At 42.4% G+C, this 19,836-nt stretch overlaps 1 protein-coding gene across 3 annotated transcripts in view; it reads left to right on the top strand.

Annotated features, from left to right (window-relative positions):
- MAP3K13 (mitogen-activated protein kinase kinase kinase 13) overlaps positions 1-19,836 on the top strand; it is a 635,805-nt gene that overhangs the window by 318,598 nt on the left and 297,371 nt on the right. For all 3 annotated transcript variants that reach the window (XM_069615749.1, XM_069615750.1, XM_069615748.1), the window contains one exon: positions 17,295-17,478. In XM_069615749.1, the coding sequence (XP_069471850.1) occupies positions 17,295-17,478 (184 nt within the window). The remainder of the gene's footprint in view (positions 1-17,294; positions 17,479-19,836) is intronic.

Below are 19,836 nucleotides of genomic sequence, written 5' to 3'. Positions count from 1 at the left end.
AGACACACAGATTAGACTGAGCATATTTTGACTATACTTTAATACAAAACACAACTTTATATTGAAATGCAAAGCAAAGAAAGTAATATATTTAAACATGATATCTTGGCACAATTACTGACCGGATAAGGCATCACCTCAACACAATTAGTAGTGCCCATGAAGAAAGACAAAAGATATAGTTTAAGGCTGAAACATGTCAGGGCGCGGTTACCAAACAGGATACAAAGATGGCATCTCTTTACATGAAAAGAGAACAGAATAAAGGCTTCCTTTTCTTTGTCTAATTTGTAATATAAGTGTGATTTATGTTCATGTAGTTAAGAATGATATCAAATGCCGGTTTCACGCATAGACTTCTAGAGAGGGTGCGTAACTAATCCCCTCTAGATTGAAACGCTAAAGAATAAAATGGTATTCAGAAACCATAGTGCATTTTATGATGTTTGAACATATGTTAGAATTAGGACAGCAGAAATGTTCTTTTTGTTTGTATATTGAAATTAATGGAAGATAATAGAATAAAACAAACAGAATTGCGGTTTTCTCCAAATTCCCACTTCGCTTTTACACACCATAAAATGGCAACCTGTTTCCGCTGTTCCTGTGTTCACCTAACAAATAATATTGCTTTAACCCCCGCCAGCCCCCCCTGGAGAGAACCATCATGTAACCACAGACTCCCCACTCCCCCTTTCAGTCACCTAAATTACTAGCGGTGAAGTAATTCAGTGGGTTGCTGCAGCAATCTGTGCGTGATCTCCTGGTCGCAGCTTCAAATCCTGACAAAGCCAAGTCAGACTTCCTCGGGGGTGGATAAATGAGTACCAACTTCAGTTGGATGATAGTTGTATGTAAATATGTGAAAGTGCCATATAAATACCATATCATTACTTCTCTGCTCCTGGGTGCAATTAAAATGTGCGGCCTTGATGCTCATGAAATATTCCTCAGCAATATCTAATGTGGGTGGGCTCCCCAAACTAGAAAAGAGAACTCAAAATAATTATTAGGGAGAAAAAAAAGGTGTGACTTGTTTCTAAGGAACCTTTTAATTTATCATTATGTACACGAAAAGTATAGTTAGGTTAAACTGAATAAACATGCTATGTAAACGTTTTTCTAGACCAGCATGACAGCAGCGCTGTGAGACTTGTGTTGAATGTTTTCCATGTGCTGGCACAGCAATGCACAGGAAGGCTATAACAAGGCTTGTTTATGACCATTGTCTGCGTTTAGTTCTGAGTGCCTTTTGTTTTTCACAAGCACCCGATGTATGTGCGAGTCTGAACTGTATGCATATGAAATAGTTTCAAGCTCAGAGAGTCATGTGGTTGAGATGGGTAAAACAGCACCTTTGTTTATTCCTCGGAGCATGGCTTGCTTTTTGTGTTGCCGGGGAACGAAAACAGCTCATGTGAGGACAATTGTCTAAATCTTAATACATTTTACCATCAATTAGTGCAGAGGTCTGGTGCATGATGCAGTAAATGAGCCAGAGAAGCAATGGCTTTCGACACATCTAATAATGGCCAATGTATGAAGGGCCAAGGGTGTCCCTTACATGAAGGTGGACAGCGGGCGGAGACGTCTGCTCTCATCACAGCCCATTGAAATCTGTCTGTTGTGCACCTCTGTCTGCTCATGCACCCCTCTTCAGCTGACACCCTCTGGGCGTGTGTCTTCTCTTTCCATTGGTGCACTGGGGCTGGGCTGAGCTTGCTGAATATCTCCACATTGCTCCCTTCTGATGTAATACAACACTTTAATAACGTAACATTTCACAAGTTCTTAATCTTGATTTCAACCTTCTGTCTCACCTTGTTCCCCTCAATACATTTTTGAGTCGCATTGGAATAGCCGCTCATCTGCGTTGGACTTCTTTCACTCATCCAACCATCTCGCATGATCCACTAGTCTCTGTTTCCATCTGTGTTGCATTAACCCTCTCAGCGTCTGATTTAGTGGGTCCTCTTTATTCATTCTCCAACCCTGACGTTTTCCACTGCTGAGATTTACTTACAGCCTTGTTTGGCTCTCACACAATACAACTCTGTTGTCCTCCACGAATACATTGACCATTCAAGCTTGTACCACCTTTATGGGATGACTTATTTTGAAAGAATATCTGTCTTTATGATTAAGCTACATCTTGACTTCACCTGATTGTATGTTCTGCAGTTTAAGCACATTTCCCTAACCATACCCTTGCTTTCCTTGACTCCTTCTTATGAGGTTTCCTATGTTCTTAACTGCCACATTAGCATCTTCTCTAAAATCTGGTAAGCAAGGTGGAAGTAAACTTAATTGTGTCCTCCCACCCCTCATTACCTGGAAGGGGATGCACCTTTTTTTGGAGTTGGGCATTAGGCTACAAGTCACCCCAGCTTGCATTGTAGTGAGTTTTGCATCCCTTTTGCAAGCAGCTACACCTGGAGACTTGATTTAAGCAGCAACTCTCCCTTTCCATCTGTCCATTGGTTAGGGTGTGGAATAGTGGCACCATACTGTGCTTAATGTTGGCTTCTTTCAAGAAGCCTACATTTTTTAGTTGCAATAATTGGGCCCCAATGTCTTATGTGTTTGTTTGTGGAAAAGCATTCCGTTGTGAAAATGTCTTTTTCTGCAGAAATATTAGATACGATGTGTAACTCGATCCACTTGGTAAGTAACCAATTACCACACCGCTATACCATTTTGTCTTTACATTTGGTCCAATGGGCCAATAAAACCCAATCCCATGTTATCACACAGGCCTGCAACGCTTTGCAGGACAGCTTGCGTTGTGTATTGTCTTCTGTTGCATTACACCCGCTCACTGCTATGTCAATATCATTGTCCATGTGAGGCCACGAGCAGACCTTTGTTGCCCTAGGTTTGCATAAAATCTCTCTGATGCCTGTCATGAGCTTTGGACATTGTGATGTGCCTCACATTACTGGGAGGTATTATTATTATTGTTATTGTTATTGTTATTGTTATTAGTATTATGGTATTTATTCAGCGCCGACCTAGCTACGAAAAGCAACCAAGCGATTTACAGAGGTATACAACAGTACAGATGCATAACGGAGCACTTTTCAGAGTTAACGACATAAAAGAAATACAGCGGGGGTAGGATAGAGAGGGGCACAGGGGAGGGTGCAGCTGTACCGGGGGCAGGGAGGAGAGGGCGCGCGTTGTCTATTGAGGGAGATAGTGTGAGGGGAGACGTGATGGCCTAGGTGTTAAGGAGGAGAGACTCCTTGAAGAGTTGGGTCTTGTTATTTTCTGAATTGTAGGAGCGTCGGGGCGACTCTGATGCTGACGGGGAGGAAGTTCCATAGTCTTGGGGTATAGGCAGAAAAGGCTTATTTCCTGGTCCTTTCCTTTTTGCAGCAGCGTATTTCAAGTCTGCATGTGTCTTGGCTTCTGGTGGTGCGCTGTCCGTCGGAGATGCTGAGTTTCTCTGCGAGATAGCTGGGTGACGTGAGGGCGACTGCCTTATAGATGATGAAGCAAGACTTATAGATGATGAAGCAAGACTTGAAGGTGATTTGTGCGTGCAGTGGGAGCCAATAAAGGTCAATGAGGGCCGGGATGATGTGGCCTAATCTGCGTAGACCCTTGATGAGGCGTGCAACCGCGTGAAGAACACTTCTGAGGGGCACAAGGGAGGATGATGGGTGGCCTTCGAGGAGTGCATTGCCCCTCAGGTATGGCTTTCTTACCTCTGAATCATCAGTAGCTGATGGTTCTTCAGCTAATAGTTTGTACTTTAGTAATGATACAGGAAGGCATCTTTCAAACGGTCAACCTTCTAACACATACTTTTTAATTCTTTGCAGGAGAAAATCTTGCTCTAACCAGCACTCCTCTCGTTTTCCTGAGGTTGCTTGCATCCTCACTCACCACATCTTCCAAGAGGGCAACTAAGATTTCATCATTAAGGACCCTGGACAGAAAGTTTCTACCAGCATATTAAGTGGGCTAATCAGTCAGGTTGTCCTTTCTTGCGGCCTGGCATGTGTTCAATGGCAAATGTTTATTCTAGAGGTTCAGCTTCTTGTCTTGCAATTGTTGGAATAGAAGATCTTGTAAAAACAGAGCTGAGCATGTGAATAATCGGCTTGTGGTCCAGCATCAAGCAAAATCTTTGACCCAATGCATATGTCCTAATTTACATAACACCCCATGCACTGGTCAACATTTGTCTCTCAACTACTTAGTGATTCTGTTTGGATGAGGATAATGTCTCCGACTGGAAGGCAACCATATTTTCAAGTCCCCTTCTCTTATGTATCAAAATGTTTGTACTGGCTGTAAACTGTAATGCAGATGGTGGGCTTTATCTGAAACTGCTTGCGGCATGGTGCAATTTGTGACTTAATGTTAACAAACGCATCTTCCATCTTGTGCTCCCAGTGGAAGTCGGTACCTTTCTTTAACAGCTGTACTACGTGCTCAGTTTTTTTCCAAAATGTTTTGAATGAACTTGTGTAATACACAAAGAGTACCTTTTCTTTTGTGGCACAAGACAGAGCTTCTGCAATAGCTTTCAGTAGATTTAACTTCAGCCGGATGCATACTTTGGAGATGCTGTATCCAAAGTTCTCCACAGTGTTTGTCATGAATCGGTATTTCTCTTTACAAAATTGAATGTTGGTTTGTTGTAACCTCTTCCACACTGCTTCAAACATCATGTTGTTTTTGGTTTCATCTTCCCCCATAGATGTGAATATTGGGCTTAATTAAATCGGAGGTAAATCTGCTAATTTACCTTTACTGCCACTCGCTTTAGTGGACTGGATTACAAATCATAGCCCAATGGCACTTGTATGAAACCTTTAGGACTTCACAGGTATTTACCATGCAAATCCAATACATTGTGCCCCTGGGGTGGAAGATTTAGGAGGTAAATCTTCCACCTTACCACCAGGACTCGTAGTAGAGCAGAGCAGTAATGGAATTACCTCTACTTTTTTCTACACTGCCATGCAAGTAATGACTCCCAGTATTTTGAAAGTATGCCTTACTTTTCACACCATGAACCATGGAATCTATCATGCTTGGTAGACTGAAATGGCTGAGAGTTGGCCAAATGGCAAACGTGTACATTGCACATTTTCTAATGATGTGATCAACTTGGTGAGAGATTTCCAGTCCTCTTCGAAGGTGAGCAGCAGCATGCCTATAGATGTAAGAGCAGTGGCCAGCTAAATCAGAGGCAATGTGAGTTGTTGAAGGTGACAGAGAGATCAAGTACGATGAGGATTGAGGGTAGGTGGGAGTGGTGTGCCATTGTAAGAATATTAGAGACATAGGTAAGTGCTGTTTCTCTAGAGTATTGTCTGCAGAACTCAGACCAGAGGGGGTTTGCTGAGACTGTATGTATACAATGCACTCTAAAGATTTTGAAATAGTGCAGAGAAGAGGGACAGGGTGATACTTGACAGCAGGCCTCAAAATGTGCCTTTTCCTCTAGAAATGGTGTTTTGTGCCTGGCTAGTTGCTTGCAACTTGAGGTTCATCCCTGCTTTGCAGGATTGTTTGTGCTCAGCAGTGACTTTCCCCAAGATGGGTATGCCAGTACCACTTAAAGGCAGGCTGGTAAGGTCTTGGAGGACAGGGAGATGATAAAGGGAGGGGAGAGGTAGGGGCAAGTAAGGGGTGCCAGCTGATTGATGGCTGGGGTTTGAAAGGGTCACCTGGAGGGCAGAATGTGTTGGCCAACCGAAAACATGAGTCTCAGTTCATCCAGATTACCAAATGGAATGTCAGAGAAAATTAAGGGATTGAGGGTAGAGAATGGAGAGAAAGGGGAGCAGTCTGGATGTCATAAAGCATGACTTGCTTTAGTCAGGGAGAGAGTAGAGAATGTTGAGGTGTTCCTTGCAGGCAGCAAAAAGTATGTATGTATAAAAATGTATTGAGCTCAGGCCAAGGCCAGAAGGCATCTGGGCACTACAAAGCCACACCATAAAGAAAGACCAAAGCATAAGGCCACCCGACCCCAAAATAACAGTGTCTTAAGAGCCTTCCGAAAGCTCAAGTGGATGGAAATCTCCCTTAAATATGCTGACAGGGCATTCCAAAGTGTTGGTGCCATGACCGAAAAAGAACCCCCTGCTCCCGAGCCTTATGGTACCATGGAACCTGCAACAGATTTACAGAATCTGAGCGGAATGCAGTCAGAGGCATATAACAGACAAGTTTTGACTGAAGAAAAGCTGTGCCGTTCAAAAAGAACACCCAGTGAGCAATACACAGTGCTTTAAACTCTACACAGCTTCTTACAGGTAGCCAATGAAGTTTGGCCCATAAGAGCGAGGCAGAAGATCATCTAGGCGCATTCAAGGCAAGTCGTGCCGCAGAGTTCTGTAGCATCTGAAGCCGTTGGATCGGAAAGGATCGATACCATAACTGACTCTGTCCCCACAAATGGCATAAATCCTGATTGAAATGGATGGAGAAGATTATTTCCTTCAAGAAACCTTGAAAGTTGTGGTGTCAGAATAGTTTCCATCAGCTTCATCGTGGCTGGTAAGAGGGAACTAGGGTGATAGCTAGCTGGGGACGAAGGTTCCAGCTGGGTTTTCTTCAGAAGTGGCCTCGCCATCGCATACTTCAGAGGAGTAGCGATCACCCCGCTCATAAAGTAATGGCAAAGAGCGGCAGTAAAAAGTGCAATGGAATTAGTAGGTAGAGATTGGAGCATGTACAAAAGAATCGGGTCAAATGGGGAGGCAAATTTAAGCTTACTGATTGCATCCAGGACTGTTGCATCTGCAACCGGATCAAAGCTTGAAAATATTGCAGACCCACCCTACCTAACAGGGGGCTGTAGTGGGACGGCCCTATCCCTGACTCAGACCTCCTGGTAGACTCCCGAATCAGATCTATTTTGTCAGCAAAAAACAAACCAATGGCATTGCATGTATCTTGAGGATGGGAAGTATCAAAATGAGCTACAGAAGGGGCAGATAATTTTCCTCAAAAAGAGGAGTATGGCTGTTCTGTGCCAGCATATAGTAGTAGTCCTCAATTGCTGATTCGATGTGGACAGTCATGTATGAACATGTGGGCGGGGGAGGGTTGAAAGAGTGGTAATAATCAGCTGGAAGGGCCCAGCAAGTACTTGGTTGAAGTCGGGGAAGGCCGTTTGCATGGATTTGGCATGGGGCGGAGAGCGCATCTGAGTAAGGACCCGATTTAATGCAAAGGGAACCATTGAGCTGAGTCCGAATTCCCATTTGGTGATTAAAGAAGAGGGTTGGAGAGGGGATGGATACATTGAACTGCAGTGGAAAACGGTCAGAGGGAGAGGATCAATGGGGGGGGCGTGAGGGATTGAGGCAGAAGGATGAAAAATAAGCTCAAGTGAGTTGCAACAAATGTGGGTTGACTAGTTGTGTAGTGTGACCGTAAACAGGTGGGAGTGGGGAAGTTAATCTGAAGACAGTGGACCTTAAATGTGTTCAGCGGGTTGAAGTCCCCCAAGAGTATGGCTGGAACAATCAGAGAGTGGCGATTCACGTAGGATGTCTGAGCGTTGGACAAAAGGTGTTAAGGTGCCAGGAGGCATGCTGGTGGCAATTATGTCTAGATGGAGCAAGGAGCAGACCACCAATGTGTGCAAAGGAATATTGGAAAAAGTGGGGGTGTGGGAAGGGGTGGTTGGGTTGATTTATTGACTAAGGATTGGATTAGTGCAAGGAATTGGAGACAGTGGGTGAATCAATATGTCAGGCTGCTAGTGTAGAATAGGTAGCAGCATTTTCAGGGTTTGGTGGTGACATTTACCGAGAAGGAGGGCTGGATGAAGGTTAACCCACTGGTAACCAGAGTACAGTTACACAGGCCACTAGTGATCCCTTTACAGTCCCCTGACAACAATTTTTAAAACAAACCAACAGCAACCAAACACTATTAGACCCCTGCTGATGAAGAATCTGTAAATAAGGTAAATTAATGGAAATTCACTTTATCCATTCTTGAGATCAAAGAGCTGATACTATCGTTATCATCGTCGCGTGCAATGGGACCTGACTGCACGTGTAATGCGCTGCTAAAACAATCTCCAGATAAATGGGCGCATGCACTATATTTACTATATGGGTCGAGTGGAAAGAATGACAAGATACCCAAAACATGGCAGGAAGGATCCATACTACCCATATATAAAAAGGACGTGTAAAAAATCCAGGAAATTACAGAATGTTAGCGATGCTGGACATTCCAGCCAAAATGTTCTCTAAAATACTTCATATGGAATTGATCCAATGGATTAATGAAAATCGTGTCGTGCCTCCAAATCAGTCAGGATTTAGAGCCAAATCATTCACGCTTCATAACATTTTGATAGTGACATCAGCTATAGAATATTCTTGGGCGCAACGACATCTACCAGTCTATGGGGTCTTTATAGACTTTTCTGCTGCTTTCGATACGATCTTGAGAAACAAACTCTGCAACAAGCTGAAAAGCTGGAATATTCCTCCTAGGTTGTTGTCAATGATGAGGCTATTATATTCAAGCACTTCGGTAAAAGTGAGATTAGATGGTGAAGGTAAGGTATCTGATCTAATCCCTACATGTCGGGGGGGGGGTTAAACAGGGTTGTAACTTAGCTACAACCCTGTTCAACTTGTATCTGGAAGATCTGGTTGAAGCATTTAATACTGTGATATCAAATGATCGTAAGATTGTTACCTTTAAAGAAGGATGGCTGGGATATGCGGATGATCTCCTATTATTGGACTACACACTAGGTGGCCTTCAAAGCAAATTACTGGCACTCGAAACATTTGCTGCTAATAATGGGCTAAGAATTAATCCTAGCAAAACAAAGGTGATGGTGTTCTCTGCTAGATCGACCCGCACAGGAAGAACTAACAGGAAATGGTTAATCAATGGTCCGGCAATTGAAGTCGTAGAAAGCTATAGATATTTGGGAGTAATTATAGACCAGCATTTATCCTGGTAGCAGCAATGGACTGAAATTAAATATATAATATAACAATGCTGTTGCGTCCTTTTATAGGTAAACAAGCTGGGATATCAATTAAATCAATATTGCTGCTCTATGAGACAAAGATAGTATCGTCCCTCTTATATGTGCTGAGATTTGGGGAATAAAACTAAGGAATGAAATCAATAGATTTGAAGAGAAGATACTAAAAAATGTATTTCGCATGCCTAAAAGTCTACCCAGTGAATACATCCTGTTGGAATGTAATCAAATGAGAATGGGTGATGTCTTAGAATATCGTACTGCAATGTTATTCTCTAAATTATGTATTTTGGAAAATTGTACATTGATGGTTGACTTAATGAAAGCAATGAATATAATCGAAAATAACAAAATACTGCACACGCTGTGGTATATGAAAATCACTTATCAAAAATGGGCAAGAGAACATACAAATAGTTGGCTAACCTATTCGACAATGAGACAGAAACACTTGTTGAAGAATGTTATGCATGATTATGGGCAAGAGAGAGATGTGATATTGTTAGCATCAAAAAGTAACAGTGGGATGTTTTTGCAACAAAGAGAAATTAATTCAGGGAGTCCTACATGTTTGATGGCATACCCTGAAGCTAAAACATGAAGACAATACCTTGTTTTTAGGTTTAACATTTCTGCCTCTCTAGAAGTGGTGGGAGGTAGATGTAGTATACCACGAGAAAATAGATGGTGTCGCCTTTGTGGAACAAACAACATTGAAACTGCTCAACATCTCCTCTGTATATGTGAGAGCTTAAATGGAATACGATTAAAATGTATTAAGTCATTAAGTCATACGATAACACATGTGATTTAAGGAATATAAATTATATATGGGAAAGACTCTTACAAGGTGATGATGCTAACATTATAAATCAAATGATGAATTTTTATGAAAATTGTTTGAATATTCTTAAACAATTGTCTGAAAATTTAATGTATTGATTTTTTACTGAGGTTTTAATAATTGTTTTAAAAAAATGAAAATTAATTATGCGAAAGGAAAAGGTTTTTAGGTTCATTTATTTTTAGATATGAGGTTATTTCGTCTATATTGGAATGTGCTTTTTATACTGTTTTATACTGTTAATGATGATGTGATGAAATATATGTAAAGCCAATTTGTGGCTAAAGGCATACTAATAAATAAATAAACGGAAACCAAACATTATTAACCACAACACAGTTACTCAGGCCACTGGCAACACAAACTGCTAGCAACAAATACGCAATTACTCCCACCACTAGTGATGCGAACATAGTTAATCATGTCACTGGCAACTAAAATACAATTACTGAGGACATGCAAGTCAATAGCACAGTCACTCAAGCTGTTAGCTACCAAAATGCGCTTATTCGAGCCACTTGGAATCAAAATACAGTTACTCAGCATATGTGCCAGCGAGATGAAATTAGTAGATGCGTCAGCTAAGGTTGATTGTAGTCAAAGTTTAAGTGATAAAGTCGGATGGTGGAGATCATGGATTGTTACTGTTGTGTAGGAGCTCAGACAAAACTAACGACAACTTGAACTCCTTCATATTTATACCATGGCAATACCTGTGCACAAAGATCTTCTGTCACTGGCAGGCCACACTGCACATTAGAGTGCTGAGAAAACTTGATCAAAGATGACCACCAGTTTTGTACAATTGTTCTAAGGTAAGGTGGTTGGTATTGTATAGCACCCTGCTGTCAATAATGCTGGCCTCGCTGTACTTGGCACTGTAAAGAAGGGGAGTGGAGCGGGTAGTTTTAGTAGGGATAATGCGGTAGGCAAGGAGCTTAAGGTCTGTGGTGTTGTGTGCAGGTCAGAAGCACCCATAACCTGTGTGCTGAATATGGGTTCTGCTGTGTTCTGGTTTGAATTCATACCCTGAGGAGTTGTAGCTGTAAGGGCGGTCCCCGGGTTGAGTTGATACTTCTAGATGCATCGGGGTTGAGTGAGATGTTGAACGGGAAAGGGTAGAATAGGAATCTGCCTATAATGTGCTAGACCTTCTGGGTCATCAAATGGTGCATGACATATTGTTTGAAAGGTTAGAAGATTTAGCAGTGAGTGATTAGTGGGGGGAGTAGGTAAGGGGGAGAAGTTGGGTCTGTATTTAGTGATTTCTTCACTTGTAGCATGTTTGCCTAGTTTCTGTAGATCAGACTCCTTTGTCAAAGGGTTCCGTTGAATTGACTAAGCTTCTAAAAGCTTCATGAATTAAGCATGGAAGCTGGTGATTCCACTTGGTTTATCTGGGTCCTTTGATGTGTATCCGGTTCGTTTAGCTGAAGCGAAATGTCTTAAGTTGTTTCCTGAGGTGGTTTGCTTCCAATGCAAAGATGTTTGTGTATGGAGATCCAAAGTTTGGTAGTCAATATGGAGAAAGGGAGTTCTCTTTTTCTTTAGAAGTAGGGGAATAAGGACTACGTAGAGCTGCTTGATCTAGTGTCCTGCAGGGTGTTAAATGCAAACCATTCAGTGTAAAGCAAACTAAGCCATTTCTATTGTAAACACTGTTGGCAAAGCAGAGGGCTCTGAAGTGTGTGTGTGTGTGTGTTTTTTTTTGTTGTTGTTTTTTTTCAACCGAGCGCCATTGCAACATGCAAAGTGCAGTGGATGATGGTGCTGGGCATGGGCCCAACTCTTTGGGCCACGGAATTGAGGAGGTCTTTGATAGGGATGCACTACAAAGCATGAGTGCTGTTCTGGAAGGAAGGAGCGTCCATTTCTTTGTCATTATCCATAAATCAACCATGTTTAAGTCTGGCGAATTAGATGAAGGAATATTTACCAGTGTCTAGATAATTTGAGTGTCTGCATAGTTGTCTAAGGTGAGGCCGGAGAGGCTGAGTTCCTGCATGCTGGGCTTATCTTCTACATTAGCACCCTGTGCAGCACCGTAAACCAATGAAAACGCTTGGAACATGGGCCGTATTAACCAAGGAAAGCCAGTGCTCCAAGCATTTTCATTGGTTTAGGCTGCTCCCGTTCCCAGCTCCACTTCACCACTTAGCACCTGTTTAGTTTCTTACACAAGTGCTATTGGTGTAAAAAAGGAACTTACCTTTGTTTCACTGCCCTGTGCTGCACAGTGCTGCTGTCAGCAGAAGTCTGTTTTCATGTTCATGGTGTCACAGTCATCAACATGGAAAACTGACTTCTGCTGATGACCGCAGCACTGTGTGGCACAGGGCAGTGAAACAAAGGTACGTTTATTATTTTACTACGTGGGTGCTAATGGCGATATGCCCCAAGGTGGCATGCTGACCCTTTCGATAACGTCACTGCCACCCTCGTTAAGGGACCATCGCTGCACTCGGGCCCTTAACTTGAGTGATGCACTGTTACTTACAGGTTCAGCCCACCACCACGGGCATATGACCTTCGCTTCCGGCAATAATATTGCTGGTGAAAAAAAATCGGTAAACAGTTTATTTTACAAAGGACAGCCCGGGCACGACAACGCTGGGCAAAAAATAGCACAGCTTTGAGAGACACTCTCATTTGTAAAAAACTGTTTTCCAATGCTTTTACACAAACAAAATTATATAGAGGAGCATATTGATTTTCCCAAGATCTCACAATTTTGGAGAAGTGGGAGAAATCAGGGTTAGGACCAAAATCTTCTGGTTCCAAAGTAGTCACCTTATCTGCTGGACCTCTTATTTTTCTGTCCGATTGTCTCCTTTTCCTGATTATGCCTTGCCTTGTTTACCATCCCCCTATTGCCCCAATTCTGTCCCTACTTTCCCCTCCTCTGTCCTCCCCCCTTTTCTTCCTCTTTTCCCCTTACTCCTGCTTTCCCCGTCCCTCGACCTTTCACTTTTCCCACAGCTGCTCCTCCCCTGCCTTTTGCACCCTACCGCCTTTTCCTCCCCTCCTCCTTTTTCCCTCCCCTTTCAGCCCTTCCAACTTTCACCTTTGCTTCCTTTTTCTTCTCAAGCCACATGCCTGTGGTTGCTTGGGTAATGTGGAAGTATGTTGGATACTCTTATGTGTGGATCATTTACTGAGGACGCACTGACGCCGCCTGTACCTAGAATTCAGGGCCTATGAGGAGCTCAGCTGTCCCTGACAAGACTGACCATGGACACTCACCCCATGACCCCACAGGGGGAAACCATGAAGCACCACTATCCTTGATAAAGACCCACGGGTCGAAACACGTGTCGGCTGACCATAACTGGGACCACAAGCCCACGTAACAAACAAACTGATGAATAAAATGTCTCTTCATCACCAAATGACAAACGGTGTTTAAAATCTATTTCTGGAAAAGCAAACCGCGAGGTATCCAGGATAATCCCTGACCATACAACAAAAGAGGTGTGGGCTTCACCTCAAAAACACATCCTGTGACCTTGCATTAAACAATAAAGACACCAGAACAAGTAACGGAGCTTAGCAAGGACGGTTCCATACCTAGGGCCCTTACATAGAAATCTCTTATGTGTGGGTATTGCTGTAAGATGAGGCCGTTGAGAGGTGGGGAACGGAGGGCATGTGCCTATAAGAGGCAGATGTGGGATTGTATAGTGTGTTAAATTGTGGGATGGTTCTGTGGAAGACTGGCTGGAAGGTGGACGGAGAGTGGGGTATTACCCACATGGAGTGGGTGGACTGTTGGACTTTGTCAATGGGTGTGCGATTAGTTCTTTAGTACGTGGAGATTTGCATGCAGAGTTGCTGACGAAGAGTAGGGCTATGTCTGTGAAGACGGAGGGGGTGGTGTAGGCCGGGATGGATGTCGTAGCAATACAATATCTGAGCTCTATGATTTGGAATTGTTGCTTATCCTGCATTTGTTCATGGTTACTCCAGACCAATGGTCTTTATTAATAATATTGCATCAGTCAGTGTTGCTAATCCCTGCCTGCTCTCAATATCCCTAATCACCTGACAGTTGATCATTATAGCAAATCCCTGACTTTATCTTCGGCATTGCTAACCATTCCTGAGGATCATAGTTGCTAATCCCCTGGTGATTATCATTCTTACTTCCCTTGCTTGCAGCAAATATTGAAAAGACTGCTTCACAGACATTATTTCTAATGGTATCTGGTCATTGCATCGAATGCCAAACCGTTGAATTCCATACCATAGAATAAAATGCATCGAAAAAAGCATCAAATGCATTTCTTTAAATGGTAAAGGGTTTAGTTTAATTATAATGGGGTTTAAAGGTTAAAAAAGAGGGTTTGGGGGAAACCCCACATTAAAAAAAAAATTAAACATTTTTTTTTATGCATTTATTTCTATGGTATGGCATTAGACGGCTTGGCATTCGATGCAATGACTAGGAACTTTTCTAATCGCACCGTAGGACCATTTGTGGTGTTCTGTCTGACAACATTTTACAGCACTGCGAGAGTCAGTGATTTCTATCTACTTAGCCAAAGGCATATGAAAACGAGCATTGTCAGTGCCAAGGATTTTGGATTTTGTGTAGACATGGAAAAGGTATTTTGAAGGCATTGCCATAATGGTTCTAGCTGGCCATTAATGATAGCAGCTGGAAAATGGTGCATGTACAGGCATAGTAGTCCCTTCTAAATGCCTATCTAATACCTATACAAAAGTCAAAACTGTTGGCTTTTCCAATGCTTGCTTTTAACAGGACTTCACTGAAAGACACGCATACAGCTTAGAAATCAAGTAGCGGAAGGCAGACCTGGTTTAGACCTTTTTATTACACCGGCAGCATGTTTACAGCGACAAACCATTAGCTTTCAGAAGCACTCCTTTGTGCATCCTCTCCTCAAAAAGCTCTCTTCCAGCCCCTCCTGCCCGGCTAACTTCCGCCCTATCTCTGTTACCCCCATCCTGGGCAAACTCCTGGAGAAGCTGCTCATCTCCCAACTGATTCAAAACACTGAATCTGCAGGCTGTTTCCACGACCACCAGTCTGGATTCAGAGTGCCAGAAACACGGAAGCTTCTCTCCTGAATACCCGTGATGACTTTCTCTCAAATCTCGATTCCAACACTCCATCCATTCTTTTCCTTCTGGATTTTTCCTCTCCCTTCGACACAGTCAATCATGCCACCCTGACAAATCGGCTCTGTGACACGTTGGTATTACAGGCATGGCACTGGACTGGTTGACCTCATTCCTCTCTGTCCGACCACAGGTTCAATTGGACCATTTTCTCTCCCCTATCGCACTCTCCACCTGCAGCATCCCTCAAGGCTCTATCCTCTCGCTGTGGCTCTTCAACATCTACCTAGCCCCTCTGGCCCACCTGATCTCCTACTTCTCTACTCACTTCCAGTATTATGCAAATGAAACTCCGCTCCCATTTAAGCTTCCCTCCACTGCCTCTCTCATCCGTGACTGCTATTCAGTCATGGTGTGCTGCCAATGATCTCTGCCTTAATTCCAGTAAGAATGAGATCCTTCTCATTGAGACCCCAGCTCCCTCCTTCCTTCCTACCATGTGGCTGCCCTCTATGGGTCCCCTCTCCCTCTTGTGAGGCAAAAAACCATGGTGGTGTCATCTTTTGACTTCTCTGTCTTCCTTCTCTCTTCACATTGCGGACCTTGCCAAGAAGGCCCACTATGCGCTGCACCTCCTCCGAGGCATTCTCCCTTTCCTCACCTTCCCCCAGGAACTCCTCGTCTCCAGAGCTCTGGCCATCTATTGGCTGGACTACTGCAACATCCTCTTCCTCCATCATCCTTTATCCTCCCTTCGCCCCCTTCAACTTATCCAGAATTGGACACACATAAATAAATACTACACTTTAAATAAAATACCTTTATTACCCTAGTTTCTGCGTCTTTATTCCTAGGTGTTCCCTTAGCAGGCAAGCATTTAGCCCCTATTAGCAAGCCCATGGGGTGTTGTGCTACATGATCTGATATTGCATTTATAATGCACCTATACACATCTATGCTGTGATCTCTGCTGATGTTCCCATGTATAGTGAAGAGTACTTGGTGGATCCGGAACCATGGTTATTGTCCACCCATATAGCAATCCGATTTTAATGTTTCTTGTAACTTCCATGTCGCCAGTATCTCTAAAGTGCTGACCAGGAATTGCAAGTAACTCATGATGTTGCGGTCTACTAATTGTTTCTTTAATAGGGGAATAATTGGGGCATGTTGTTGTTACTTTAGAAGAGGACAGTGCCCAAAGAGCTCATTTATGATGCAGGTGTTCTGTGTGATGCCTGATGGCTAGTTAAGCCGAAGGAGGGCTAGCTCCAGGCCAGTTCATGTTATGCAGTGTTGTTCTCATTTGTAAAATATTGTTTGTGTGTGCTGCTGAGGTTGTTTGTGTTAGGCAGATGATTTTGGGCTGATGGTCTTTGTGTGTTAGTCCCTATTCAACCTGTTTCTAGCCTTTCTCCTGTAAAGGTATTTCGATATGCTTATATCAGTTTACAGACTACTTTCAAAGACAATGAGCCTCACTATGACTTGGGTGGTGTGGTAAAATGCGGCAGTGATACAGTTACCGCCACCTTACTGCACTACCCAACTATGAGTTCGGCCGAAAGTTAGAGGATTCACCTCCAGCTATGAGCTAGAGTCAATCTGCCACCTTGCCAACAAATTTCAGTGGAATTACCACTGGTGGAATCACTGCCACAGTAATTCTGCCAAAATCCCCATGGAGTCCTATGGACTCCAATTAACTGGGGACTAACACCGCCACCCCCACTTGTAATCTGGTGGTAATACCGCTGGACCAAGTGGTGGTAACAGTAATTCCGTTTGGTAGTATAACAGCAGATTTACTGCCGAGATACCACCAAACATGTAATGAGGCCAATGTGTTGTGGATTTTCTGCATTCTGGGGTTTGACAGTTGTGGCCAAGTGAATGCCTCAGCTCGAAATCCTTAGAATAATTTCAGCATCATCAACGATTGAAGGGCCATTCAGGATATTTTTTAAATTGCACATTTCGTTGATTGATGAGAAATGGTTCATAGTCCTCATACTTTTCATGTTCACTAGGATCCTAGGGTAGGTACCCGTTATAGATTGATTATTATTTCTTAAATGGTATTGTACTTTTTCTTCAATGCTTGCCATGCAAGAATTTAGATTTTGTAAGTAATGAGCTGGCTTGACCAGTGGGTCTGGTTTTGTATTGTATAAGTATATGGTTATAACCAGGTTGTGCTGGGTGCTAATAGCGGAGAAAGCTTAATGACCTGATTTTGCTTTTCCATGAACCCCTCAATGATGTCATAGATCTAGTTACATAGAAAAGCATCAATTATTTTGCATCATAACGTGATGCATAACTATTACTTGTATCTAACACTTTTTATCTAACACTTTGTCGCTTCATTTTCAGATACATGGGAGGTTCCATTTGAAGAGATCTCTGAGCTTCAGTGGTTAGGCAGTGGAGCCCAAGGTGCTGTATTTCTTGGGAAGTTTCGAGGGGAAGAGGTAGCCATCAAGAAAGTAAGAGAACAGAAAGAAACCGACATTAAGCACCTGAGAAAACTGAAACATCCCAACATCATCGCCTTCAAGTATGTTTTGACTTTTATTGACACACTTCTAAATGATAATCTGCATACTAGAACCTATACATATTTTGCCCAGAGTTGACACCATTGTGTTATTATGTAAAGTGTTCATATATTTGTGGCCTTATTGTGTGTGGCCCTGCAAGAAAGGAGGGCAGAGGTGGTGGTTGATTGGTCTTAGTGGGATAAACAGATAGGCATGTGTGGACCCTGAGCTGTAGTTGTGTGCGGGCCAGAGTACTATATTCCTGAATGTCATTATGATTGGTTATTCAGTTTTCCTCCTTACTGTATTGATTGGATCACTTTATTTATTTTTCTTTCTAATTTTCCACAAGTACAATAACTTTTAAATATATCTATGCCGATAACAGAAAGTTGTATATCTTTGCATCATTAGTGGCAGACATTGAGCCTCATAGGTTATGTCTGAGGTCTGAGGATTAAAAGCCTTTACACATTATAAAACTAAATCCAGCAGAAACCTGGTTTGTCCTTTTCATTTTCTGCACTTTCTCAATTCTTTTCCAATCCTGTTTTTTCTTCACGGCCGCATCTATTTATTTCACCCATTTTGGTCTCTTCAGCCAAATCTTGTGAATTCACTTTGGATACCACAATTTCTACCTTGATCTCTAACCTGCCTGGTTCCAGATTTTTCTTTTAAAGAATATTTTTAAATTTGGGTGCCGGATTTTCAAGCAACTGTGGTCCTAGAGGACAATCTAAATATCTACCAAAAAAGTACACATTTTTGGGGGCTCTCATTCAACTCAAAGTACCTAGTTCGTCAGGCTGGACCCCCACAAAAGCAATCTGGTTAAAACAAGCCTGTTGGCCTTTGTCATCTGTCGATTCCACCGCCCCCTCTTTGGAACTCCCTACCAGTTTTTCTCTCTCCTTCCAGAACCTTTTGCCTTTTCTTCATGTGCTGAAACCTTTTTGTTAAATTGCTCTTACCCAACCAATGCCACTTCTTTCTTTTCTGCTTCTCTTTTTTGTTCTTAATTTGATGAAAGTCCTTTTCGATTGGATTGTACCTTTAGTTCAGTTTAGGCTTGAAGCCACAATATTGTTTATCAATTTCTTAAATGTTTTGACATTGTTATATTATTTTACATACTCTTTTTGTGAATCCAAGCATTACCATTTGGGTGAGGGTTTTCCAGCAAAATAATAAACTTAGTAAGCAAACATTAGATGCAGGAAGGATTTTCCTTTCTCCATTGAGTTTGTGGAAGATACAGCAGAGTACAATCTGTCCATTGTGAATGGGAAAGACAGGATGATGAATGTCCATTAAAGAACTGGAAGGTGTATTTATTTAATGGTGTTTTGCAATGCACCAATATGCGTACAACCGGTGCTTCAAGCGCCGTGAAGGAAACGGGGCGAGACATGTTGAGCATGAAGGAGGAGAATGGTAGCAGGGACAAGGGTAGAAGAATATAGAACCCTTACAGTTTTTTAGTAATGTGGCATTTCAGGTGCCTAGTTATTCTTGTCCGTTTCTGTTTTTGAAGCACAGCTTCTTAGTTCATTCACAGAACAAGGGTGGGGAGGTCATGTTTTTGCTGTTTTGCAGACAAGATACCTTCTTTGAGTCTTTCTAGATAATTTTCCTTATGCCTCCGATCTGTTGGTAAATTGTTCCACTTCTTCAGTCCAGTGTATTTTATTATTATTTCACTGTGGCTGTGTGTGTTCATTCATCTCTTGAGCAGCTTTACTTGGTACATCAGGATATACAATATATCCAGTTAGGTCAGTTTTGACAAGTAATTAGGCCTATTGACCAACCAGCATGATCAAGCCAATTAAGGCTGATCTCCCTATGTTTATGTTGTGTTGGAGGCCACGAACAAGGGTTTTGTGGTTGTTGGTGTCACGGGCTGCAGATAAATCGAGGAAAAGCATGGCTGCAGCTTGATTTTGACAACCGTCCCTCATGTCTGGAAGAGTAGATTCTAATGGTCATTTGGATTTGAAGCCACAGTCATGGATTAGTATATTGTCCTTTGTGCATTACTGCATTTGGATGAATACGATTTCTTTCAAGCACTTTAGTTTCAGTAGTTGGCCTGTGTGTGTTTTTTTTTAGCAAAGAGATGACTGCTTTCATCAGTTGGATGGAAACATAACCTGTTTTTAGGGAGTTCAATAAGCTATAAAGTGAGAACCAAATTTGGAAAGCTAATATGTGGTTATCAGAGAGAGTGGAGGGGATATGGTATGGCCGAAGAAGTAGGTGAGTTTTTTCATTCAGGTTATCAATCTTTACTACTGTTTATTCCTTTTCATTCCTATTTGTATCCTCTTTTCTATACCTTTTATCTTCACTAAGAGTGTTTTTCGATGGAT

The sequence above is a fragment of the Ambystoma mexicanum genome, chromosome 9 (genome assembly GCF_040938575.1).
Source record: "Ambystoma mexicanum isolate Mex_15411 chromosome 9, UKY_AmexF1_1, whole genome shotgun sequence".
Lineage (NCBI taxonomy): Eukaryota > Metazoa > Chordata > Amphibia > Caudata > Ambystomatidae > Ambystoma > Ambystoma mexicanum.
This window is presented reverse-complemented; position numbering and strand designations above follow the sequence as displayed.